General features: G+C 41.9%; 1 protein-coding gene across 3 annotated transcripts; it reads right to left on the bottom strand.

Moving 5' to 3' along the window:
• Positions 1–460: 460 nt before the first annotated feature.
• On the bottom strand, positions 461–27,983 carry sobpa (sine oculis binding protein homolog (Drosophila) a). 3 transcript variants are annotated; one of them, XM_084675543.1, is made up of 8 exons: positions 27,587–27,983; positions 21,506–21,577; positions 20,070–20,205; positions 19,270–19,479; positions 16,887–17,038; positions 11,066–11,161; positions 5,535–7,554; positions 461–4,937 (listed from the first exon to the last, which is right to left on the bottom strand). In XM_084675543.1, the coding sequence occupies exons 1-7, from the start codon at positions 27,680–27,682 to the stop codon at positions 5,545–5,547; spliced, it is 2,772 nt and encodes a 923-aa protein (XP_084531669.1). In that variant the 5' UTR covers positions 27,683–27,983; the 3' UTR covers positions 461–4,937; positions 5,535–5,544. The 3 variants fall into 3 exon arrangements, with proteins under 3 accessions (XP_084531669.1, XP_084531686.1, XP_084531678.1); XM_084675560.1 differs by having other exon boundaries at positions 5,811–7,554; XM_084675552.1 differs by lacking the exon at positions 21,506–21,577.

The following is a 27,983-nucleotide window of genomic DNA, read 5'->3' as shown; positions in this document are numbered from 1 at the left end:
AATTGTGGAGGCAATACCAGAGACGTGATGAAAAGACACTGGGTGGCGCTAGAGACCACAAATCAAGGCAAGGATATCACTGAATCTCAGCAGTACACCCATAGATAAGAAACCCTTTTGCTCAAAACGAAGCAGGCAACAGGCTATAATCCTTAGGATAGTTAGACTGAGCTTTTGAAGCACCTTATAGTTTAATACTACAGAATCAGTGAAGTTCTGAAATTATAAATGGTCACAGGTTTTCAGTTATCATGATTCTGTGATTGAAATGTTTTTCAGTAATTCAGTCCTTTCAAGCCTCTTTCTTAACTTACTGTTTCAAAGATGTATCAAAAATATGTGAGTATTCAGCATGTTAGATGAAAAGATAATGTCAAAAGTCAACGATGTACAGTAATAGTAAAGTTACAACATGTATATTTGCACAAATTTACAGTTAAAAAGTTAAACAAGCAACAGGTTGGTGTGTGCCGCTATTTATTAGTCTCCATAAGCAATTCACTGGGTAAAACAAATACTGTTACAACACAAAATTATTTCTTTCAAAGCAATCTTGGCAACATGTTATAGATACAACTTCATAATAAAAAGACAATGATTCTCTCCTCTCCTGACAATGTTCTTCACTTTTCAATATAAAAGAAGCTTTTCACTCTTAAACCAAGCATTTACATTTGAACAAAATGCCCAGTCCAACACCTTTTTTTATTTGCAAATGCAAAGACTTGTCAACAATAAATAATACTATAAAATGTACACAAAAAGATTGAGAAACCATCACAAGGTAAAACGTAGGATGATCTGGATGTCTGAGACATAGGAGTCGGAGTGCTGAGGGAGTTTTTTTTTTAGCAAAATGTGAGGGTTCATACAAGTTACAGAAAGGCGGATCGTCTATACATCAATACTAGCAAGATAACAAAGTTTTTTTTTGTCCATTTGGTTTTATACAAAGTGAGGGGGTCTTTTTTACAAGCAAGCATTGTCATCTGCACTGTAGAGTACACAAGCAAGAGTTAAGGCAGCTTTTCTGTCTACGTTTGAAAAGTCACATGAAATGTTTCATGTTGTTGTTTTCGTACTATAAGTATTCTGCTCTCTCTAGATTTTGTATAGGAAGTTGTCATTGCATATTTCAGGCTGTTGACCAAGCCACCATCACTTCTTTTGACTAGTGTTGGAAAATACAGAAAACAGTACGTTTGCTACTCTCAAATGTTTTTCCAATCTTTCTGCCACAAAAAAAGACAAACGAGATTATCTCAAATATATATATATTTTAAAAAATCATCTTCAAATGAATGTGTTACAAATAACTGAACACGGCAGAGCAATACATAAACAGCTTGAAAGACAAATTATGCAAAGGGAGCAACTACTGTGAAGGTAATGCTAAGTGTGTGTGCATGTTTGTCGGTAGCATCAGTGTGCTAGCTGACGAAAGTCTCAATTGTTTAGAAGCACTCCCACGTGGACTGAGTTAACAGCAGTGACTGTATTAATTACTACTGCGATATCACAACTACATTGCACTGATTATCTCACATACAAATAAAGTGAATGAAAGCCGTAGTATTCTGTCCTGTCTGAATGTGTAGTTAAACTCCTCTTCGCTAAAGTACCAATATATTATCATGAAAAGGTGTCATAAAGAGGTAAACAAGATGGCAACTATGTTCACCCTAAATTGACTTATTTCATGCCAGTTCTATACTGATTGTATAATAATGGGATACCTTTAATGAGTACATGACAAATGTTTAAGTCAGTCTCAAAGCACCTGGAAAATGTGTGTGATTCTATATGCATTCCTATCAGTGCTCCTGCCTCAGCTTAACAAGGACAGACGCGCGCGCACACACACACACTTTCTATGAGACAGACGACCTGTTTCATTGTCTCAGTTTCAAGCGTCTCCCACATCTGGCAGGAACCGCAGACACTGCTAGTTTCCAGTTTCAAGGCTATATCCGTCCTTGTCTCCTGCTCTGCAGTTACACGGCTGAGGTCAAGCAAAAATTGTGAGGAAATTGAATTTATTCAGTTTCTCTCAGAAACGACTGTGCCTTTTGTTGTCACCTTCAGCTATCATCCTAGTAAGTGTGTGTGTGTGGTGGGCTATTATGAACAGAGACGACAGACAAACACACATGCATACATACACACATCTTAGACCTCTCTCATGCCGAAGGCTTGGTAGACCAACAGAAATATCCGACATGGATTGAACGAAGAAAGCGGGGAAATTCAAGGCAATGACTACAGTGACACAAAATCCCAGTCTTGGCACAGGGCAAGCGGAGCCTAAATGCCTGACTATCAACACCCAGCAGATTGTGTTGCAGAGCTTACTCAGAGTCAACAGTCTCCAATCTGACCTGCAGTCTCTGATTCCCACTGGCTGGCACACGTTGAGATTAGATAAACCTATTGTCATCAGAGGAGATGACTGGCCAGAGAGCTAGAACTATGGGTGAGGGAGCCCACGTTTGGAACATTTAATCAATCTGCCAAAAATATGGATTTTTGAGCATGTCTGCTAATATAAGGCCAGGCTAGTGTTGTAATTACAGTTGTGGTGTGTGTTAACCAATCTGAAAACTATTTGGTGGAATCAGTCCATAATTTGCCATATTGTTTTGTCATTGTTGCAGATTTTAATTCCAAAGTATGCTTCGCACTAAGAACAAGCCACTTCATTTTTTTTTGCGGGATTTAAGATTCTGTAAGGTATTTGGCATTTGATATATTATGATCTGCTGTCATGCATGTCAACCTCCTATATGGTAGTCTGAAAACATACCAACCCAATAAAGGCCTCATTCCATTCTGTACATGCCGCTAACTACATAGTCGACTGCCTTGTATAGTTATCAGAACCTCAGGACTACAAAGGGTTATGTGGACCAAACTGGAATAGAGCCTGGCACCCTCGCATTAATGGAACAGGTTTGACACAACATTTGACACATTGTTAATAAATAAATGGAAAACATGTAATGACATAATTTAACACTGGCAAACAACATCTGGAGTTTTGGTTTGGACTGGTAAAACGTTTCAAACTTTTGATTCTTATTCCTTTTCAATTTGAAGACAGTTGGGCCGGACAGGTAGCCGATGCAGGTGTTTTCAGTAGTTTAACATTGCAAAAAGACAACAGAAAACCAGAAGGAGCCAATGAGGTTCCCTCATTGCTTAACAAGGGTGTGATTGTAATTCAGCATGTTACCTCCCTTGCACTCAGTCAACAAAGAAATACTCGCAATTTATATCAAGACACTTCTTAAAATCACAATGTAGAAAAGATGGATTTTCTGATGGGAGTAATATCTACACTTTGACTTCTTCCATCCTTTTCATGGACTCTCAGTTATCACAAATGCACACCGCTCCTCAACAGGGGGATGGCACAGACTTATTTCAAGATGCTTTGTGATAAGTAACGGCCATCTGGACAAAGATTTGGATAGACTCATAACCCTTAGTTATCAGACACACAGATGTCATACAGCTTGACAAATGTATATATATCTATATCAGTGATTATCACAATTACAATTGAGCTGTAAAGTACTTTCTGACCACATCCTATATACTTTAAGTGTCTATGCAGTGGAGGTACAGATAAGCAGTTTCCTCCATGATTCAATTGCTAAAATTGCACAAACTCAACATCTACCCACCTTCATTTGCTGGTGAGTTTTTCTACCCTGTTGTCATCAAATCTGCAATTTTATTGCAAATGCTTGTCTTTTCGCTACACAAAGACCACTGACATGAAATAGTTTGTCTCACGGGGGCCTCACTCCAGTGGAGAGTGCATGTTGCAGGAGAAGCTCATGGGATCTACGAGAACCGTCACCTCTCATCATCGATTCCCCTCAACAGTCACGACTCAGCAAAACAATTCCTGTTGATTGATACCCTTCCAAGGTGTGTCCTAGTTTGGTTGCCAAGTACAGCAAGCAGACATTGCTGACTGAAAGAACGATTGGATGGGAAAATGCATTTGGTTGGATATGGGTTGGGATGAGCGTTTGTGCTAGTTGTGGAAATTGGGGTGAAGGTTGGGTGAGGAGAGCTTCACGTCATTTGACTGAAAAGCCTTTTCATATGAGACACGTTTTGTGCAAATAATCCAAGCAACGTATAATCAATATAAACTCATAATGTCTCTGAATAAACCCTTGCACACCAACTGAGAAAATGCCAGATGGATTTATTCATCAGTTATTTATTTATATTTTTCTAAAGGGCTTATTGGAAAACATTCATATTAACATTAATCACAGTCATGTATGAGTTTATATTCATTTCACCGTCTCAACATTATTTGCATGCCTAAATGTTTCACTGAGTTAAAAGGGCTTAGTAATAAAAGGAATGGAAAATAACATTGTTGAGCAAACAACATTAACTCCTATATCTAGTTCAGGTGCTTCAAGGTCATTCCAATGTAGGAGTGTGCCCCTCCAGGTCACCCATAGAATTGCTGGTATGCTACTGTTCAATCACTGTTTCTGAAGAGTCTCATAGCAGAAACATGACTAAACTATAAATGAATGAGAAAAGATGGAACAGGCTTATTTATAGGGGCAGTGTGGGCTGAGAATCTTCTGAGAGGAAACAAAAGGAGAGAATGGTTTCTGATCTGTGTCAAAGGCCTCCATGTCCCTTTAGAGTGACTAGTTGGCCTGTGGGATTGGTAATCTGCCTGGCTGAATTCCCATCAGGTAACAAGGCTGAAATGCTGGTAGGCTGGACTGTCGGGGTAATGGTGTTGGAGGGGTGGAAAGGTGGTGTTGGAGAGATGGTGTTGGGGAGGTGGTGTTGGTGAAGTGGTGTTGGGAAGGCGTCTTTGTAGAGGGTTCATGTCGTCCACAGTGCAGTGTTCCGCTGTTCTCACTCTGTTGGAGAGCTGCCATTTATCTGGACTAGAATACGAAACAAAAGAGATAATCTAGAATAAGAAATTATGTTGCATGGGGGAATTACACACAACCATATTTCTGGTTGCCAAAATAAAATATCATCTACAGCCTAATAATGCTAAGAAAAGCAATTAAACAAAATTTGAAGCAGGAATTATCCTTTACAAGATATGAATGTCTCACTTCCCTGGAACAGTATATTCAAAATCAATATTTAGTTTTAAGTTCAGGAATATATATTTAGCTTTAAAAAAAACACAAATAGTAACTTATCAGCTGAAATCATTGAAGATTTAGGTGTTTTAGGCAACATCAACCCTATGCTTTATTTTGTGATGTACTTTCCTAGTTACTGGTAATTGCATCCCAATAGATGACGGTAACTGTACTGTCATTTTGAAAAGGGATGTAAGTGCCCTTGTGTGCGGCACATTCACTGAACTTCCAAGTATAAAGTCTTATGTAACTTCACAAAACGGGTGACAGTCATGCGGCATCTTAGTGCTAAGGAGTGGGAAAACTGGGAGAAGGCAGATCATGACAGACAGGGACAGGGAGGGGGCTCTCTGGGTCGTCGATAGGGGACGCTTTAAGACCAACCTTTTCCGCCTCATTTGTTCTGATTGCGAATTCGTAGGCACCTCCTCTTTAGCGGCGGCTCCAGCTCTGGACTCCCGGCAGCCAGCGGTGCACTGATGCCACAGGACAAGATGGCCGTCTTGTCGGAGCAGGGCTTTGGCACAGGCTGGATTACTTCAGAGCCAGCCTTGGGCAGCAGGGGCAGTGCATAGGCGTGTTCCTCGTCCTCGACACTGCCGTCAGGATCCGGTTTGCCTTCCCCAGTGCCCCCCGCCTCCTCACATGAGACCCGCTTACCTGTGTCCCACTCTGCTACTGAGCAGCTGTTCTCCTTCAGCGCCTCCCGCTCCAGCTCCATGTTGACTGGTCCGCCCTCTCCTCCTCTGCGGTCCAGGCACTGCTCCGAGGTAGGTGTGAGGAGAGTGCTCCGGACGGTGCCGTTGACTAGGACATTACAGGAGGTTACGGTGCTGAGATCGGTCCGTGTGGCGTTGCTGGGTGGAGGGAGCTGGTAGGGGTATGGCTCTGGCTGAAGCAAAGAGGGCTCTGTGCTGCAGAGAGACGTGTTGCCACTAGGAGGAGAGGCTGAGTCTAGCGGGCCACCAGCAGCCTTCCTTGCCTCCTCCTCGTCCACAAAATCCTCGGGCAGGCTGTTGTCCCTCCCCAGCCCGGGGGCATGCAGGGGTGTTGGCCTGGTGGGAGAAGGGCTCAAATCCTGTTCTGGCTCCACTTTCACCTGGACGCTGGGCGTTACCCTCTGGATGACCTGCTGCCCTCGTGAGCGCCGGCCTAGAGTCAGGTCAATCACACCCTCCGTCAGAGAGGGGGCGCCGGAGAGGCCTGAGTTCGGGCTGCTCCCCGAACTCTCCTCGGCCTTCACAGTCAAGTCCACAAGGGAAGTCCTACTCCTCTCCGAACCAAAATGGCCGGGGGTATAGCTGGAGAATTCAGGTGAAAGTGGCCCTCCGGAGCTGGATGACCCCCCCTTCCTGTCTCCATCCCCTCCAGACGAACTAGGGGAAAAGGTTTGTGTTTCCGGGGGCTCAGTAGATTCCTCCGAGGCGCTGGGAATGGGGTCATTGCTGTGTGGGCGGTCCCTGGAGGTCTTGGGGTTATATGGAATAGGCACTGGGATGGGGATTGGGACAGGTAAGGGGACAATGACAGGGTAAGGGACTAACAGAGTGGGTGGGGGCACCAAGGGGGCGAGGGATGGCATGCCAAAGTTCATCATTGGGGGCATAGGGATGTGCCCGTTCATCATGTTGATGGGGGGGAATGGGGGGTAGCCAGGCATGTGGAGACCTGGGTGAGGGGGCATCCCTGCCAGGTTGGCATTGGAGGACGGGTGAAGATGTGGCGAGAGTAAGGGGCGGTGCATAGAGCTGGATGGAGGGCCAAGGGTCCTGGGTGGCATGGGCTGAGGGGGCCCAATGCCAGGGATCATGGGGTTGGACAGGGGACTGTTTGGGCCTGTGGTGTGGGGCGGGCGAAGGAAAGGTGGGCGCATGTGCTGCATCATCTGGTGCTCCATGAACAACGGCAGCGGTACCGGCCCACGGGGAGTCATCACCATGGGGGGGCTGCCTGGGGGTACACCCATGGCAGGGTGCAGGGTGGGGACCGGTGGTGGGGGCAAAGTGGGGCTCTCATGGGGTCGAGGTGTCGGGTTTTTGGCCGAGGAGGGGGAACAGACTGCACCACTTTCAGAGGGTGAGACAGCGCTGGAGCTGGAAGGGGCCAGCATGGACGAGGTTCCCCCCCCAGGAGATGGGGCTTTATGCCGCAGGTCCGTCAAGGGGGTGCCCCAGGATTCCGGTGTGAGGAGCTGCACTCCAGTGCCACCCTCTGTCTTGCTCTCCCCCAGGCCGTGCCCGGGGTTACACAAACCCCCTGGGAGTGCCGCTTGGGTCTCCTTGTAAAAGATGTCCATCTTGTACTGGTTCAGGCATTTGGCACTGCAAAACTGCAGTCTTCGCTCACCAGCACCAAAGTCCAGGTATTCCTTAGTGTGGCGGATGTGCTTGCACCAGTCACACACCTGGAACACAAAACACACAACACAACACATCAGCTAATCTGATATGCTACCCACAATGCCCCTTAAACATTCTTTTTTCACACAGTGCCAAGTTCTTAGTACAGCAGGTCCTTGGTCTTTTAAAGACACTATCGTAAGTAGTCTATCTCTTTGTAAAATAACAAAAGGTTTGCATGTGTGTCCATGAGTGCATGTGAAGACAAATTGAATCATTGCATCATAGTTGCAGTATGCAAACTTAATGAAAAGTAGTCTTTGAAACAAAACAAGGCACTTCAAGTGACTTTGAAACTAAAAGAATACCTGTATTGCTGTTTTTTTTTCCGTTCAAACAAAGAATTTCCATTTACACTTCCCATCTCCCTATGCAGAGTTAGTCATTGATTGAAATGGGATGTCGGACCAGGCAGATGAAACAGATGAAGCCACTAGTAAGAGGTTTTCCCTGTAAGATAGGTCTGTGCATGGCAGCTGCTGTAGTTGTTCTGAGTGTGATCTGGGCAGGCTAGTACACTGTCCAACACTAGGGGGTGAAACACTTCTTTCTCCTATGGAACATGTTGTGTAAGCTAATGAGGCCCTCTGAGAGTTGTTTAGCAACACAAGCAGCTACGTGCCAGTGGAATGTAAATTTCTAATTTTGGAGCGGACTGCCATATTCCAGCCAATTATGTTCCAGCAGTCCTGTTCCAGCCAATCGCCTTTGGTGAGGCAGGACTTCCTACTTGGCTTATTTTGTGACACCATTGTCAATCTAACTCGAGTGCCAAAATTTAGATGAGAATTGAGGGCGCTGTGTCTCATACTTTAATTAATTTTATACTGTTACCTATTGTGGCTTTAATCTTAAGATTTATCACTGTTAATCTTAGGATTTATTTCTTTATATAGTGCTTAACGGTACCATGTGATCAGGTTTGAAAGACTTCTCAATGTGCATCAACCGACAAATAATAGGAAATTCACTGAAAGTTCAGAATTTCTCCCTTCAAGTCATAATCTCATGAAAACCATTTTTGTTTAACAAAATGCATATGGATTTATCAGGAGCGTAGCCACAAGGGGGCCTGGGGGGCCTAGGCCCCCTCATTTACATGTCCGGCCCCCCAGATTTCTGATTGCTTACAAAATAAAATCAAGCAACATATATATATTTTTTTAAATAAAATTCTGGCTATGCCCCTGGATTGAACACTTTTTGATACTGCAGACACAGAGACACACAGTCCCCACTGGACAATGACTCCGTTTGGGAAGCTCCTGATACCGCAGACTGCTTTCCAAAATCAAAGTCTGCACTAAACTGCATATCATTAGTTGGACCTCCAAAATGCCCAGTCACTAAAACTCATTAAAATGACTTTTAGTTCAAAATTGAGCACCGAGGACAAGAAATGTATCTCTAGTGCATAGATAACGATAGGTGAGTCCTTAACATGGGCCGATACTCATCAGGCCACACACAGCTCACTCTGTCAGCCCAAGGGGGAGGTGGCAGAAACTCACTGGAGATAATTAAGGCATTAATCAGTTGTCAGAATCCTCAACGACATCCATCTATCAAACAGACCCTTAGTCCCACAAGCAGAATGCTAATAAGGTGCTAGAGAAGAACTAGGTTTGGATTACAGACATAATCATCTTGCACACTGACATCTACACATCTGTAAATATGGTACAGATTCTTCAAAAAGTATATTTAAAAGTCCTCTTGCCCCTTACAAATACCCCATTGACTTAACAAAGCTCAACTTTGACTCTTAGAGAAACAATTCAGACTTCTTACGTAAAACTGCTCAAGTTAGACAAAAACAGTTCCCAGACCGATTACTATTTTGAAAGTGTATTACATTTGTAGAATTTAAACAACAGGCATTTTCAAAATGTGAACAACTGGTACTTCAAAATCCACAAATTGCCAAGTGTTTCATAATGCATCAAGACCAACACTACTAGTGGAATTGACACGCAACATTGTTTTGGGAGGGCAAGTGCCCAGGCAGCAGCTTGCTGTGCTGTGATGGTGGTTATGCAGGTGAGAGATCCATACTGCAGTCACCATCCCCTGTCCACATCAGCCATCATCTCTTTTTAACTGCCTGCTTAATCTTGTGAAATTCAATGAGCCATGGCTGAATAGGAATCAAAAGGTGTTCTGTGAGTTGAGCTTGATGATGGCAGACCCGGGATATTTTAAATAATAAATGTGTAAAACATTTCTTGAACTCAAAAAGACAGATGGGGAGCACTTAACGACTTTCTGCACTGCGAGTGAAATTTCACTGTGCATTACCCTAATGGAGTTGTTTTTTTCTCTTTCTCTCTCCGTCTCCCTCTCTCTTTTTCACTTGCACACAGATGTTTGCTGTTGAATGTAATTATGGTCATTTATTTCAACCATGGCCACCAAACCAACGGTTGCTCTGGTGTGGTTTATCTATTCACTTTGCCGCAATTAGCTTGCTTCCTAGCAAGCGCAAAGAACATCTATGGTCCTTTTCTGTTATGTTCCCCGATCTTCTTCTGACCCTTAAACATGACCGACAACATATTCCTGTATACTCCATCTGGGCTTGAGTCATACTTACAGGAACATTTTAAGTTTACACCTACATCAAATAAATATATATAGGCAGCTAGCTAACTGATTGAATGCCCATATTTTCAGTAAATCTAAAGTGGTCAAAAAGCAGTGAATATTTATCACTGGTCATTGATATATACTGCAGGAGTTTAATCTGATAGCTCATTGGTTGGGTTTATGAGTTACGGTTGCTACTGTGGCCCCACTGCTATGACTATACAGATCACTACTGCGGAAAGTCACAACGTTCAAAAGCATGAGTTAAATGCATACTCGACACAAAAAAAAGGTTAATTAGTCAACATCATTATAATACGTTAACAGAAAACACACACACACACATGCACACGCATAACACACACATACTTCCACATGACACTAGATAACTATAGCTATTACTGGAATCTGAGATTGTACGATATGGGAGTAATTTGGGGGGGAATGTATGTTGGTAAATTCAGGTAGATTTTACTTTAATGTTTAGATAATATTTACAGCTAGTTAAGTTAATAATATGCTAACAGCTTATTACTGTTCCCAACAATTCTAATCTTGACAATATCATAGCCTGAGAAGTGATTTGTTGTCATTTCAGTAATTGAAACAGAGTTAAAAGAAAAAAATATTTTAAAAAAACATGATGAAATGCATGTACACTTCAATTCTTGGATTGAAAGTCAAAAGTAAAAATCCCAATGTCACATAATGTTGAATGGAAATGAGAAAAAGCTATTTGAATGGAAAAATAATGTGTGTGTGACCCTATAACTGTATTTGAGTAGACTTGAGGTAACATTTTTTTTTATACAAAACAACATATTTCTAATTAATACATTATTTAGCACATTCAACAAGACAAAATGAAAATCTAGAACAGTAGCCATCAAACTTAAACTCTATCTGGTGGTTAAATGTTTTAGTCCTTACAAGAACATCGCTGTTTGTCTTGAAGACAAGCCTGGGCGTATCCTTAGCATAGCTGTGCTGGGGTAATTTCTCACCAAGGCCGTCTTCATCTCTCGCCTGAGGGGAGAAATAACGGCCTCTTTTTACGAACGGACAAAATAAACAGGTGAACATAAAGAGGGTAAACAACAACAAACTGATAAATGGAAAGACACTGACAGGTGGGAAAGAATATTCATAGTGATTTGGTGAGCATGCATTGTTGTAGAGTCCAGGGATCTCCTCGTAAGACAGCCCTGTGGTTGTGTGTGTGCGTGTGTGTGTGTGCGTGTGCTTGTGTGTTTGACTATTAATTTAGTTTGAATTGATTATTTAATTATTTAATTATTTTCAATAGATTACCATTATACAGAGAAACAAAAGAAAAAAATCACATTAAGTCAACAATTGTTTCATTGTTTAACTTGCAATGAAATAATGAATCAACTATAGCATAATTTATAATTTTTCAAAAATATTGATAAAAAAAGACTAAGAATATAATAATTGAAGGACCACTTCATTAAATCACATGTTGAATCTTTACGTGCACGTTTTTAACTTGTCTTAAAAAAAAAACAAATAGGACACAGACACACAGCCACAGATGTGTCATTGTGTCATTATCTGGGCTCCATTTTGTGCTGTGACCCTCTGGCCCGGTGCCAGTTCATTTACATATAGTGCTAATGAGGTGTTGGCACTGTGAAGAAAGTATGAGGGGTGCTCCCCCCACACCCCCCCCCCCACACACCCCCCCACACACACCACACACACACACGCACGCACACACACATATACACTCACATAAAGGAATACACACATCCACACTGGCACATCCACACATGCATACAATACATCCAAACATGCACACACACATACACACAGACACACCCAGAGTGAGGCAGATACAGAGCAAGAGCCAGACACAAAGCTTTGGGCACAAGTACAGTCATTCAATCCAAGCACAGATTCTCTCCTACACACCCAGCTGAATACTATTTTACTAAAAACATCCAGGCCATCTCAGAATTCTAGCAAGGTTTTAATACTCATAGGTCATGATTCTATAATCTGTCATTTTTTAGGTGACTGGATTTCCATCAACTTCGATGAGCTGAGAATGGTAAAGCACAACCTCACGAACACTTCCCTACACCATAACAGTCATAGGAAACAACTGATTTGGTTAAATGAACCAATACAATACCACATCCTGGCGCACTTGTTGACATTTGACCTTTATCCAAAAAAGAGATGCAGTTGCTTGTGGCTACAGTAGCATAACCTTGTGCCAGGAAGTTTCTATTCATTACTACTGTCCTTTTAATAATTCACTGTTTAAACATCATCTCAGGGTCTCACCAGTGGGTAGCGAGCAAGCTGGTGACTCCAAAGCCCAGAGAGGCTGGTACACCAGCTGTCCCCGTGTTCATCTCAATCTGGGCACGTGTGCCTTCCCAGGTGTGAGTGTGCGTGCAAGTGTGTGTGTAAGCCAATCACATGCCAGGAGAGGGGTGTTTCCCCAGTGGACAACTGTAGCGGGTATACCCTCGGAGCTGCACACATTCCCTAACGACTGGAACAGCAACAAAGACACTCGAGACGTTCCAGCTGAACACATGCACACCGTATCCTGAGAACGCATCCACTTCCCATTTGTCGGAGCCAATGTCCACAAAGTTTTTTTCCCAGGTGTAGCCTCATCTTAAAGTGCGTATCTATTTAAAGTTTCAACTCCAGATTCTTCCCTCCCTCAACTCACAAACTTTTTTCAGTCTGTTGTTTTAGTTTTAATTGCTAGCAGCTATGAGATAATCACCATTCACACTGTGCCCTGCAGCTGTGTGGAGCAGACCTGAGGGCTCTCTGAATCACAATGTACATAGGCAGCACACACACACACACACACACACACACATGCACACGCACACACTATTGACTGTCTTTTGTTTTATGAAGCATGTGTCTATTACACTTCAACCCAATGCAACCCAAAAAATTAGAGCAGTGCAGGCAACCACAAAGATGTGTGTAAGGATGTGAGTTTGTTCAAGGTGTGTGCCATTTCTGGCTGATGTAAAGAGGCTCCCTAGCCCCTCTTGCCTGAAGGGCCCTCAGAGGGGAAGACAGAGATGGAGTCTTCCGTTCTCCAGGGGGCCCTGCAAAGTTTCCTGAGTGCAACAAAGACAGACACATTGCAGTAGAGAATGGCTGGAATTATACTAACTTGTCCTCACTAAATGTCTATGCAGAATGTAGTGCATACTGTACTGTACAATACATAGGAAAGCACTGTGCACATGGTGTGTAATTCAACACTGGTGGACAACTCTGCATACAGTGCTAGAGAAAGAGACAGAGAGAAAGAAGGAGAGAGAAAGGGGAAAAGGTGGTGATGGTGTGCGTTTGTGATTGTGGGCATCTGGTAATGTGGATGTCTGCGTGTGTGTGTTTGAAGTGTGGTTGTCTTTGTAGTGTGTGCACTTGCAGTGTGAGAGGATACTACATTGTGACTGGTTTGAGATTCCAGTGAAGACCTGTGCTACGTCACCAGAAGATATCGTGACAGCAGAACGTAAAGCGGTGCAATGTTGAATAACAAGGCACTGGTATTGAAAGTTTGGTATTGATGGTAATGCATGTCTTCTAGTCTTACTAACGACTATAAGAGGCTCCATGGGTTACACACATGTATAATTCAATCTAGGGTCTCTGGGTGCTGTGTGCTGTGTGTGAGTCCAAATGAGCACAAAATAGTACTTCAGATTGGGCCCTGAAATGCAGAGCATTTCTCTAGACCAGGAGACATGCATTAAAAGGACAAAATCAAGATGAAAAAGTTGTTTTTTTGAAAAGGCAAAGAACTGTTGTTGGTTGAGCATTTGTGGTAGAGCATTTGACTGAAGATACAAAGGTAGCAGGGCTGAATCCCCCCTGTACGTCGCTTCGGATAAAAGGGTCCGCTAAATAAATACATTATTACATTATCATTATTATTATATGTGTCTGTTGGTTTGTTTAAGCAGACATATAGTAGATAGGGACAGGCAGGCAAGTGGAGTTGAAGGGAGGGGCTACGTTAGAATGGATGTATTTTTTCAAATATGTATGTTGTCATGTTGAACCTTATTGTGTCATTTTATTATAATATTTCATAACACATTTATTCCATGTATGTTAATACATGGTGAATTTGGATGTATAATCAAAGCATTAAGGACGTCAATTCCAATGCTTTCCTCTCGAGCTCACAACCTGATCTGCACAAACCTTCTTCCTCAGCTTTGCCATTCCATGTATGAATGTCAGTTATTATACCTCAAACACTGGATGGTGTTGTGCCACAGAGAAGGGAGAAAGCGAGACCTCCACTACTCCCCAATGCCCCCATTCGTGTCCGCCATAGGAGCAGATTGGGTTACGCGAACGAGGCAGCTGTAGATATTTTGCGAAACCCGATGCCTGGAGCCTCTGCCCACCCCTTACCCCATCCAGCTCACTGCGTCCAGGCTACTCTTTATGACTGCACACAGACATACAATACTTTTTCAGTCATGACATTTTTTTTTCTGTTGGGAAAACTGGAGGGTTTGTTGTTGTGGCCAACCTTGCGGGTGTATGAGAAAAGAAACATATGGGTATCACTTACTCAAACGGCCCTGTATGAATGTGCAAGTGAGAGACAGAAGATAGAATGTGGCCTCAGCAGACAAGGCCATCCTGTGTGAACCGTTTTCTTGGGTCCTCTCTGCCTCTAACATGTAAAACTAGGATTAAACTCCTCAAAGTGTAACGGACATTATTGTATGAGGCACATCGGCTGTTAATCAGATAACTCTACTTTTCACTGTTCAAGGTTTTTGTTCAGATTAATAATGTTTTTGTACTTTGATCGAGAAAGATCAAGAAAGAAACTGAACCCCCATAAAATGAGTCATCCAGTTTACATGAATCCAGTTAACATGAATCCAGAGTAAGTTAAATGCCTGTACAGTCAAAGGCAAATACGGATCCATCAACAATGGCAACAACATAAAATAAAATCTTTGATCAATTAATCATCTTGAAATTAATCAACATGTAAGTCGTTGATAAGTCACTTTCTAGCACAACGGATGCTACAGTACCTGGAGATCAGAAAATGTGGGGGGGGACACAGCAGACACAAGGCATAACTAGATTATCATGCTGTGAAAAATGAAAAGTGAGAACAGAGAAAAAAATCTATCTTTAATTAAAAATGATAAGACGTGTACCTCCATTGGAACAGCCGGACGCATAAAACGCAAACAGTGCTATTAAGTGATTATGTTTGGATGGAAAAAATCAATTCAGGACAAACAAAGAAGAGGAGTAAAAACACATTATACTCACAGTGTAATTCCTTACATATCCAAGCTTAGGTATGAGAAAGAAAGCAGAATGTTTAACTGCAGTAATCAGGGATCAAACAGAGAGACAGTCTGTACTGATCATTGCTGCCTACTGTATGCAGATCTGAGCTGGAGCTCGAGAGCTTCATGCTGAATCTAATGAATCATGTATCTGCATTAGCAATGCTCAAACTGCTGTTTTCATGTTTTTTCTGAAAGTTTTAAATCTGTGTTCAAGGTCTCACCTGAGGCTGAAAGTCAGACAGGTAAGTTAGTTCAGCTGTAAGCTTCTCAATGTTATTGACTACTCACCCAAACAGGTACTTTTGCTACTAAGCAGTAAGATGGACTAGTTCCTTAAGGGCAGTTGGAAAGGTTTATGGATGAAAAAGATGTATTGGTTTAATACTAAGATATATATATAGCTATTTTGTAGCCATCAGTTTGGGCAATAGTATTGGAAGTATATGGAAAATGTTTTTACAATGTGGTTTGACAGAAGTAGTAGGCTGGAGTTATCTATAATACAGTAACTGGAGGATTCTATGGAATAGAATGTGGTCAATCTATGGCTGTGTCACTAAGGTTGCTCTCTCTTCTGAACACCAATAGATGACCAATCAAGGCACTCAAATGACTGTATATCAACCCCTGTGTTATGGATACATCCCTGTGTTAGGGAGTCAGATGAGCGGAGAGGGAGTCGGGCTGGTAATCTGAAGGTTGCCGGATCGATGCAATGCCAAATGACGTTGTGTCCTTGGGCAAGGCACTTCAACCTACTTGCCTCGGTGGGAATGTCCCTGTACTTACTGTAAGTCGCTCTGGATAAGAGCGTCTGCTAAATGTAAATTTCTCCTGTTCTATATCTTCCAATAGTTCCTTGTCGCGTGTTTCAGGTTTACAACAAGACCTCGGCCTCCTTTGCCTGTGGCGGAGTGTAAATGCTGAATATTAAACCTGCAGGGTTTAGTACTATGAAGTGAGAATAAAACAATGAAAGAATAAACAGTTTTCCTCTGTTGATAATGAATGGAGGAAGAGGGTCAGAAGAAGTAAGGTCAGGGACAGTATGTCACAGGGTCCGGTCTGCTTTATAATGAGAGATCACAAGGATGAGGTGCCTTCAGTTTGATGACATTCAACACTTGGAACTTGAGTGCTCCACCCAGTCATCTGAGTTCAGAATGTGATAGCTCAGTTCAACTGCTGAATGTGAGATGAACTGATTTGTAGTTTATGTGACTGTTTCTGAATAAGCACAGTGTATAGCTTCAAAAAGGTTTTCCATTTTTTTTAAAGAGCGGAATTCATGTCATTGTGTGGTACAGTGATGTGTGAGGGACCAGGTTAAAGAACTGGGTCAAAATGCAGGCACACCATTTTTGCGAAAGTCCTCAAGAGATCGGGGCTGTGTGGAAGCTTACCTTGTTTCTCTTGAAGTAGGCTCTGCGGCACGCAGCGAAGCATTTCTCACTGCAGAAGTTCTTCAACTCGCTTCCCATGCTGAGGGAATAGCGTTTCACACCGACCTTCTGACACCAGGCACACATGATCTGGATGTTGGACATGTCCTCGTCTGAGAGGGACCCCCGGATAAGCAGAGGAGAGAGAGAGAGAGAGAGAGAGAGAGAGAGAGAGAGAGAGAGAGAGAGAGAGAGACAGAGACAGAGACAGAGACAGAGAGACAGACAGAGAGAGACAGAGAGACAGACAGAGAGAGACAGAGAGAGACAGAGAGACAGAGAGAGAACATCTGATTAAGCATGCAACATGGTCAAAACATGACATGGAAATAACAGCTAGGGGCTAGGGGCAGAAGATACAGGTAACTCCAATTTGTTGTTGTTGTTTTGGCTGTCATCGTCATTTTAGCCAATCATTATTACTTTAGAACCTAAAAGATGGAGATAGTACAGAATCAAACAGAGTGTGCCACCATGTTGGTACTGAGAAATAGTGCAGTAGGATACAGACATATCCAGATGCACCAAACATACTGCAGCTAAATGAGGATTTAACATTATTGAGTTTACTTGGAACCCCAAGTCAAAATGTAATATTTTACATTTTGGGAAACGTAACATTTTTAGAGCCTGAGTTTCAATGAGTTATAAACGACTGCCCATAATTGTGATTGTGTTTTAGACTGATGCTGTTATACTTGCTGAGATCTCTTCCTGTGAAACTTTTTCCAATAAGTCCCAATTATCACATTATGACTAAGAGTGTGCAGGAGTGAAACCCTGTGCAGCCATTAGTCTTTCACCTCCACTCACCTCTTTATCATGCTGTGAACAGCCTTTTTCCTTCTTGTTAAGCTTAATGGATCTATACAGCCATCTGTTTTAAAGTAAAAACTAATTCACAGTTAAAGGAAATAACTCCCCAAGGCCCTAAAGATAGCACTGTAGACTCGGCTTGCATACTTTATGCTTCTTTATGTTCTTTATGTATGACTGCAACTATTTTAAAATCTCAAGGTAGGTAGGGATGGAGGTGGAGGAACTCAGAAACCTCTTTCTCTTCTTAATAATTTGAAAATTGGCCCTATATCCTCTTTTCCATCCAAACTGTTCGTACATTCTGGAGTCAAGAACATTTATCACCTGCGTTCTCACGGCAACTTCTCAGGCATGAATTAATTTATTCAGTCATTCACTAATACATGGAAACTACATTTCTGATTTCAAAAGCGTTTTTTTTTTTAACAAAAAGCCCAGTGATTGAGGTTGCTTGAGTGCAGACACCTTGGCCTTTTTTTCTAGATTCTCGCTAGGCAATGGCTGAAGCATCTGCAGGGGTAAAGATCCTGGTAATTATGCAGCTTCCATATTAAATACCTCCATCATCCAGGGTACCTGCACCTCAAAAGCCCCTCTGTTACATTAGCGAGTGTATGAATTATTCAAAAAGGGGACAAGTTGAAAAGTGTGCATGTTTTTGCATGTGTGTACGCAAATGTGGGTGTTTTCTAGTGTGTATGTGTGGACTTGTATGCATTTGTGTGCATATGTGTTTGTGTATGTGCGCACAAGCGTGTGTGTCTGTTTGTCTGTGGGCCTTTGTGTGTGTGTGAGTGTGTGTGTGTATGTGTGTGTGTGTGGGACCGCACCATCTGTCCCCCCTCCCTCCCAGGGCTGTGGGGACTCCTGTAGGGTGATGCCAAGGTATCTCTAGCCATGAAAGTAGTTAGACTCTCCTGAGCCATGGCACACATGCTTTATAATGAATCCCTCTGTTTGGTTAAAGTCTATGTACATTGTTGACCATGTAATGTTGATACCTAAGCAGGTGGAGAGAAGCAATGTCTATAGTATGGTGTGTAAAGTGTTATTTGAACGGGTCAAATACTATTGAGATATTTTTACTTTTTAAGTTACTCTTCTGTACTTATACAGAATATACTTCTGTACTTACTGAATATATTTCCAAAAATCCCAACCCCGCTAAACGTTAAAAGCAAAATAAATGTAAATAATTTGAAATAAAGAGCCGGTTCCCTGATGATGTAGGACATCCGGTTGAGACAGATAACAGTAGAATACTTGCATAACACTTTGATCCCTTAGATTCAATCAACAGGTTCTGTCTGGTTTTGTTAAGACAATTGACTAATGCAACTAACATAATTCCACGACTTACTGCAAAGGCTTTTACATCAACTCAAATGAACAAATGGTCATCAACAGCAATCCCATTCAAACAAATCTACTGTGTTGTTCCACACAGTAACCGTTAACGGTTAACCCTATATGCTCAGTCAGACTGAGCAACAGGATCAAGCAGCCATGCGAGGAGACATCTTACCTGCTGGCGGTTTTATCATAGGGGGCGGGATTATGGGGACGATTATGGGCATGTTCCCATGATCCTTTGCACTGGCCCCTGAGGTGGAAGGAGTGGTGGAGGGCTCTGTGCCTCCGTTCCGGGAGGTTGGAGTAGAGTGGGAGCTGTTGGCTTGATTTGGGGAAGTATGGTTGCTCTCCATAGATGCTGGGACTTTTGGCAAAGAGTTTTCTAACAGAAATAAGTAGAGTGTGGTACAGTGGGAATTTTTGTAAAGCTTTGCAAGAGCATAAACACGTCTTCAAATGTGTTGTTTATTTGAACTTGTGAACAAATGGCTTTGACTACTAAAATTGTTATTTTATTAAAGCATTTTATACCTTTAAATACTTACCTAAATACGTTGATACATAAAATTATCATACTGATTGACATCATAATTAGGTTCTATGTATACATATTTTGTGGCCCTTTTCGTGCTTTATTGGACAGTTTTTAAGTGACCTGTGACAACAAAGCTACAAAACTTTGTAGTTACATAGGAGCTGCTACGGTGTAGGTAACTGCAAAATTGTAAGAAGGCACAGTATGGAGGAGGGGTTTAAGGAGAAGTAGATGTTGTAAAGTGTCAGTTGAAGGTTGTGGTACCAAAACAAGATCATTTTTCCTATTTTCTTACTACATAGCAGTACGTACAGTATTTAATTACAATGTTGTTACTATAGGTATTGCTAGTAGTTTCATAGTAGTTAATGTAGCCGTAACGTAAAATATTGAATATGTATGTGAATAAGACCTACTGGTCATTGGGATATTCTCACCTTTAAGGACAGAGATGTGTTGTGGAGGCTCTCCGTCTGTGTAGCTGCGCATGTCGAGGCTATCTGAGTCCCTTAGCTCTACCTTGTCATAGCCATACCACCCCAGCAGCTCGTTCATGGTGTTTTCAGCAAAACTCTGCAACAGAACACAGTTGGCCCATCAGACCTATGAACGGGACGCTCATCTACAGTTAACAAGATGAAAAAAAACCCTAACAGTAGACGAGAGAGTAGATAGAATAAACTTATGTGAGCTATGGAACCTCTTATTAAACAACTTTGATGGGGCCTGTTCAAGGGATCCAGGAAGAGTCTCATGAGACGTTGTGACATAGTAGATATCAGTCAGTGTGGACAAATGAGCACATCATCAACAAAAACAACACAGGAGCACTCTGATATTTTTGCATGCATGAATGTGGTACCATGCACATTGAATGCTTAAAGTACCCGGCACCTAATTGTTCAAATTTAAAAATGCTAGCAGTTGGAAATGCAATTATTTGCACATTGTTGCTAAGACTTTGCTGGACCTCGCTATGTGATCAGTTTGACTATGCGTGCATCCATTTAGAGATAATCACACAAACAGTAAATGCATGCTGTGACATTCACAGTGCATTTTCCCACTCACATACCTGTGCATGCTTACAAGCACCTCAAGTGTCATGATTAGCTGCCTTTCATAACAAGTGCAAGTACAGGTCAGGTACAATTATGTTCTTAGTCCTGCTCCTCTCAACTGTTTCTTTGCGTTCTAACATAAACCATATATGGTTTAAATATTGAATTCTATGTAAATACATCTTATGTAAACAGTCTTACAGACGCCTCTATGCTCGCAAAAAGTACCATGACTATGTACACACTTTCACCATGTCTTTCCAATAGCCAACATCTCAGAAACAGGAAGTCATTTTCATTTAATAATAAAACCTGTTACTTACACAACACCTCATGGACAATAATGATGATGTTACTTGCACAAAGACGCAGTAGGTTACGGGTAAGTTAACCAGTGATGATTTAAACCCTGTGCGAACCAGTCCTTTATTCCAACTGTTGTTACAGTCTATAGCACATTACTTGGTTGCACTTAGTTTCTTACAGATTTCTTGAAATGTTTATTCTGTACATAAACTACTTGAAGGGGCCACATAAGATGAGCCACATTTCATTAGATGTCTAGTCTAAAGAAGATGAATAGTCTCATGCCTCTAAGTCAAGCCTCCAGCCCACGAAGGAGATGCAGCCTATCTAAGGAAGCAGCCCAGGATCAGTATAGAGACCTTACTGTAGCACAAGGGCTTTATTAGGCTTCCTCAAGCCTGCCATCTCTCAAATGTAAGGACTTGAATATGATACCTACGACACAAATATCTTAGACACTCTTATGGGGCTACAAAAGAAGTCTCGCATGGACAATAGGGGCTCACCATGGAGTAGGGCGGGTTGCCATGGAGATCACCCGCCTTGGCTGCCCATGGGTGGGCGCGCTTAGTCCCAACCTGATGAGACACGAGTCATTTCATTACATTGCGGCATTACAACTGTCAATCACACTACTCCATCAGGCATTTAATTGTCAATTAACTTCTGCCTTGTCGATACTGAGGGTTGAGGGAGGTCAGTTCATTCAATGGGGGAGAATGATCATATGTTCTGAGTCACACTGCAGACACACAAATAACACATGGATTTGTTGCATAACTGCTGTTCCTATTTTAACGTCTTTGCCACTTAAAATTTGCCACACATATCTAACACATGCTTTACTAAACCATTCCCTGTCCAGATAACTATAATGTCCAAGGCAAGCACAGACCAAACAATACTTTTTTTTGTATAGCCCTTTTTCAAAGCAATGTCACAGATGCCTATAGAACTGCACCTACACCAACCTAAAACCCTGAAGGAAGCAATTCAGTGAGGGAGCCCCTCCTCCAAAGAGTTGGTGATACAGAGAGGTGCAGCATCAAGTAGGAACCAAGAACCCTATGTGGTCCATCAGAGAGCATTGGAGACTAAAGTCTGTGTTGTCGTCTAAGTCAACCAGACAGTGTCTAGAAGGCCAAGGCTGGCTGATTTCAAGAATTCAATCTTTTCCCACAAATGGAATTTGAACATGCATCTTGAGGTCATTCATTACAGTCAAATTGACTCAACACAATAGAAAAGAAACACTATTCACGATTCCATAGGATCTTCAACTTGCTGCTGATATAGCACTATGAGTCCATGCCAGGCTTGGAACAACAAGGAGCCAAGGAACTAAGTGCAGAGCAATATATCCCCTGAAACTTGACAGCATACTTCACTTTTAAGAACATTGAGGGCTCTATTCTACAGAGGCAGTATTACTCAAATTGGAGAAAAACTTAACATACTTCTTGTTAAAGAAAAAAAAAATCCTTGCAGGCTATATGTAAACATGGCAAAAATATAAACACATTTTTCAAGTTTATTCTATAAGCGCAGCCAGTTCAGGCAGGGCAATCGAGCAGTGGAGTAAGACGTAAGGCGTCTTACTCCACCTTCCTTTCCTCCGTCCACTACTACACCCATGTTAGCAGCGCATATCCATTGGGCCACGTCTGATAAGGCATCTTTAAAAGTTGCGCGGATATGCACACACACGCACACACTCAGCCCATTTGTTGTATGATCAGTGCTGCTGCCGCCCTTCACCATCCCCTTCTCCCCCATGCTGTCTGTATGTTCTATCCATCAGGGGGATTATATCTCTATTGCTCCCTGCCTCATATGTCATGTATGTATGTGTTGCATCGAGGAGGCAGGGAGTGCTTCCCTTAGATCATCCACTCCGCCAAAGTCAAATCTACATGTCCATGTCATGTAACAATAAATGCTCAAATCTAATACGTGATTGTCTTGACTGAACTTTATTTCTGAATATTAATGTACAAAACAAATCTCTCTCAAACCAATACACTCCTTCTGATGTTGTCTACTTACTCACATTTAATCAAATCTCTAAAAACCTGTTTATTCACAATTCTGCCTTGTTTGAAACTTGTTCCTTGATTAACAATTCTCACGAGATCTGTTTGTGAGATGACTAATAATTTCAATTAAACTTGTTTTAACATAGACTGTAAAAATAGACATTTCAAATTCATCATATCCAATTTGCCCTAGCCTGGGCTTTGGGTAGTTGGCCGCATGCCAGGGCTTAATAACATGAATGGTCATGATGTCCAGATTTGGACACATAGTAAATGAAGAATGACAATGGAATATTGATCAGTATGATATAAAATCCTACAGTAGTACTGTGGTCAAGGACTTGAAGAAATGACAAAAAGGCTAAAGCCACCATTCAATCAATCTCAGATGAAGGTGAACCACATTGCCGGTTCAGATGTAAAATATGTTATGGTACATTTGGACAGACATTGGGTAGTGGTCACAGAAACTGCTATGGTCCAAGTGCGGTCCTAATGCTGGTTTGATTTACTAACCCCTTGACTTTATATACACTGGATCACATTACTCTAAGAAAATGAAAGGCTGCAAGGGCCACCACCAACTTTGTGTCACAAGTTTCTCCCTCTCTCTTTCTCTCTCTTTCACTATCCTCTCCTTCTCTCCCTGTCCCTTGTGTCACCCTGCCACTTCCAGAAAATGGGAGTGGTGAGGAGAGTGCAACCCAATCTGGATGGCAGGTCATGAAAGCAACATATTCACGCACACACACACCACACACACGTTCACACCAAATACACACACTTGGCTTCGGTGAGGTTGGAGGAGGTAGAGTTGGAAGCCAACTGTGAGCTGCAGATGTGCATTTGGCTTTAACCCATGGCTAGTCAGTCCATCAAGCTAAGCAGATCGTGGAGGATGACTCTTACTGACTTCACCAGATCACCTGTAACACTTATGGCCCTGAGTAGACAATAAATAACTGCAAGATCCCTCTCACAAAATTACTAGAGACTAGTAAAATAAACATATATCAGGAACACCCTTCTTAAGGCCTTGACTTTCAGTCATAATGTATATACTAGAAAGTTCCCTTGATTGTTACATCACAAATTAGTCTCTTTGGTATACTCATACATTGTTTCATGGAATGAGAGGACACATTCTGTTGGTTACTATGTAGCAGAAATAAGATCCTTTCCCTAAGCAGGCACGCAAAACTCCTCCGCAAACGATATGACTCCACGTCCCTCTGCAGTTCCAGAAAAAGTTTAAAGAAAGTTTAAAGAGATGGTAGGGTTCAGCATGTTTAGCTGGGTTGATGAGTGGCACAGCAGGCAGGGTATGACTCAGAGGGGGAATCAGACACCACGTGGGCAGAAACCAGAGTAGGTCACAGAACACCATGATAAAATTCCCTAATCCGCACGCCAAGTTTCCTTTAACACAGCCCACCTCCTTCAGACTATCCCGGCCCACACTTTTCCATTCCCTTGTTCACTCTCTCCTCTGCTCTCGCTCCGCTTTCATTTCCCTCTACCTTCCTTGATATCCGATCCAGCCAAGACACTCAGGTTACAGTTTTTACAGCTTAGCCAGCCTATTGCTGTATACATTCCAGTCTCTCTCTGCTCTTACCCTCTAGCCTCTCCTATCCCCTATCCCTTATCCCACCCCCCTGTCCTTGATTACTTGCTGTGGCTTATTTTACCATGGCGCACATTAAGCGGCACAAGATGAAGGAAACACTGTCAGCCTGTTTCGTTTTTCAGAGGTATGATCACTCACAAGGGCACATTGTGTGATTTTTTTTTTCAGAAAGAAGGGCGGAAAAAAATAAAGAAAAGTAGCAAACGTTTTCAAAGTTGCAAAAGAGCCCTTGGTGTGAGACCTGTGGGGGAAAACCTTGGGGTACGGCACAGTTAGAGTATAACAATTATATTAGAATTAGTTACATTTCGCTTTGACAGAGTACTGTCTATTGTATGTATTTCGGACATTGTTGTGGCTACTATGTAAATCTTCTCCATAGTTTATTCTTTCATACAAAAACATGGAGTTTACTAGTTCACCATCTTCAGGCCTTAACCCTAACTTTTAATCTGAACAACTGTAATACTAATCAAATCTAAGTAAGGGATTTCAAGAAAGGGTCTATGGATGTATGTGGATGTACGTTAAGACCCCATGTTAAAGGGATGATGTATTTAAAGCTTCCTTCCAGCAGTTTTGCTGCATCATTAAATGTCACTCATTCACATTAAGTGACTCACAGACTTAACATCCAGGTCTATATCAGTCTTGACCATGACTGACAATGGAAACCAGAATACACAAGAGTGGCATAACATTAGAGGCAGATAGAGGGCGCTATATAAAATTTAAATAATATTCTTATGAAATAATAAGATTTATATCATAATAAGCTAATATTTAGTGATACCATTTTGAATCTCCCATCCATATTGGACTGTGACTGTCTGGTATTGTTGTTGTCAAACTGTACATCCTTATTCATGCATATGCTGTCTGTAGCTGTTAATGATTTTACCCAGTGTGAAGCATTAAGTCAACTTAAGTTGAATGCATTTTCAAGGACTTGTGGAAGGGGGAGTCCCACTGTGTTTTAACTTCCAATCAGTATTTAAATACTGTCCTGTTCATTGTGCTGTAACCATACTGTCTGGTTCCTAAACAGATCCAGTAAAAATAGATCAAACCCAATAAATGAATGCCACTGATTGATAGTGAGAGTACCTCCTAGAGCTAAATGATATTGAAAGGATTTCCATGCAACACAGTTTCAGCTGTGTATGTTTTAGGTGCAAACATTCATATTTAGATTCCACAAATATGCATCAATCAGTGAGTCTTCCATATGCAAAATCCAATATTCTTTATCATCTACAACCTCAGTGCTCTCCATAACATGGAGCAGACTAATGGTTTTGCTGTATTTTGATTCATTTAATGTATTTATTTACAAAGAAAGTCAATTATTCTTTAGATGGCTGTAGAGAACGCAGTCATTATCCCCGTTGCTCAGCACAGGTAAAACTGTGCACCAATAATAATTTGACTACATTTTACGTGTTTGGATAATTGTATGTCATGGACGCAATGACATCCCAGCCCAGTCCAGACAGCATTCATACCTACGCCAGTGCACGACATAATGGTCACTGCAAGGCATCAACAATGGCAATAGTCACTGACAGAGGAATCCAAATAGGTATTTTGCCAGTATACTTGTAGTGATGTAAAGGTGTTTGCTTACATTTGTACAAAAGCGATACATTATTTCACAATGGAAGATTTTTAATAGATGAACACAATTTAAAGCTTTGTCGTCAATCCCACAAATGTTGCTTCTTGAATGAGAACTAAACCAAACATCTGATACATGAGATTGTCTGCAAAGTAAGGCAATGGATACTTAGGATATCCACTGTCTAATTGAGGAGTCATACTGTTGAAACAGGTCTGATTTTAAATGCTTCCAAATTTATCCTAGGACAAAAATTGTTAAAAAAATATGTTTTCAGCACACACTGAATTCCAGTGCACGCCTGAATGACGGAACATCCAACGTCCATTCTATATTTTTGTATATCCTATTGTATCCTAGAAGAGCATAATAATAATCGTTATTTTAAATGTTATTATAAATTATTATCAAACCCTAGAGTATTGTGTTTCGCCAAATATTTCTTTAACCCAAACATCGCATGAGTACAAACGAACACATGAAACCCGAGACAAAGCGAATGGGATGCCTGCAAATGCGATCGACTCTTTCGCAAAAGCTGTATGCAGAAGCACAGGGAATTCCAACCATAGTAGAATGTTAATATATTTAAATGACCATGAATATATATTCTGACGAATAAACTGATGTCGTAAAATGCGAGCTATATCACCAACGGACGAGAAACAATGTGTTCTTGTCGGGGGTGAGTCTCGTAGACGCACATCTGGAATACACGCCTCTGGCGCTTGATTATTCCACAGCTGGTCAGACGTTTTTTGGCTTGCGTAGTAGCAACACAACACATGCACTTCGTGACTTGTGCTACCCAAAACATCTAAATTGTCATCTAGCAGTGATTTATTCTGAATGCGTAGGCTACGCTCTGTGTTGTTTTGGTGGGATAGCAGCAGTGCTGTAGTAATAGTAGTGGCACTGTTGACGCCGTCACTGACGCACTGGGTTTTCCATTAACTCCGATGGAACTGTATGGGTGAACACAAATGGCAAAATTGACCAGAATGGATAGTCTACCCTTACCCACAGTCAACACGTCAACAGCAAATGGAAAGAGAAGGTGATCCACATGAGTTTGTCTCCTTACATTTGACCAGTTTTGTAAAAAAAAAAAAAAATCTATAAACAATAGAACCTGTGCAGCTATATGGCTTGTGGCCATTCAACACATTGTACTTCAATGAATGACTTTTACGCACAAATGTGAACGAGGATGAGCGCTCAGCGCATCAACATTGCATGCTTTCACGGTCGCTCCATTTCCATGCGTAAATCGCATGCAAACGGTGCAATATTGATCCCTTACCTTCATTTCCTCGTTGATTTCCCTTTTAACTGGGTGAGCCGGTTTTCTGCTTCTTTTATTTTCGGGGGGTCTACCTTCTTTTTCCATTTCTGCCATTTTTTATAATTTCTCTATCTATATTTACGGTTAAGAGTAGCCTGGACAAGTGTGAGGCGGGGACGCTTTAGAGTTGCCAAACAACGAATGTCAAGCTTGGGAACAGCCCATGTGAACCTGGTGATGCCGTTGAGGGCTTTAGGTGCCCGGTTAAGTCAGCCATCTTCTGCCTTCTGCCTCTATTTTCCACGGCTTGTGCTAGAGTTGTGAGACGCCTCTCTGAGTCGAATGAGCGGTTGAGTGAAAAACCCAGACAGGGGGAGGGGCGTCACATGTAACATTATATGACGCCCCGATCAGA

This window comes from Hypomesus nipponensis, chromosome 3 (assembly GCF_054491055.1).
Source record: "Hypomesus nipponensis isolate SF chromosome 3, ASM5449105v1, whole genome shotgun sequence".
Lineage (NCBI taxonomy): Eukaryota > Metazoa > Chordata > Actinopteri > Osmeriformes > Osmeridae > Hypomesus > Hypomesus nipponensis.
The sequence above is the reverse complement of the archived record's forward strand: the minus strand, read 5'-3'. Positions and strand labels throughout refer to the sequence as shown.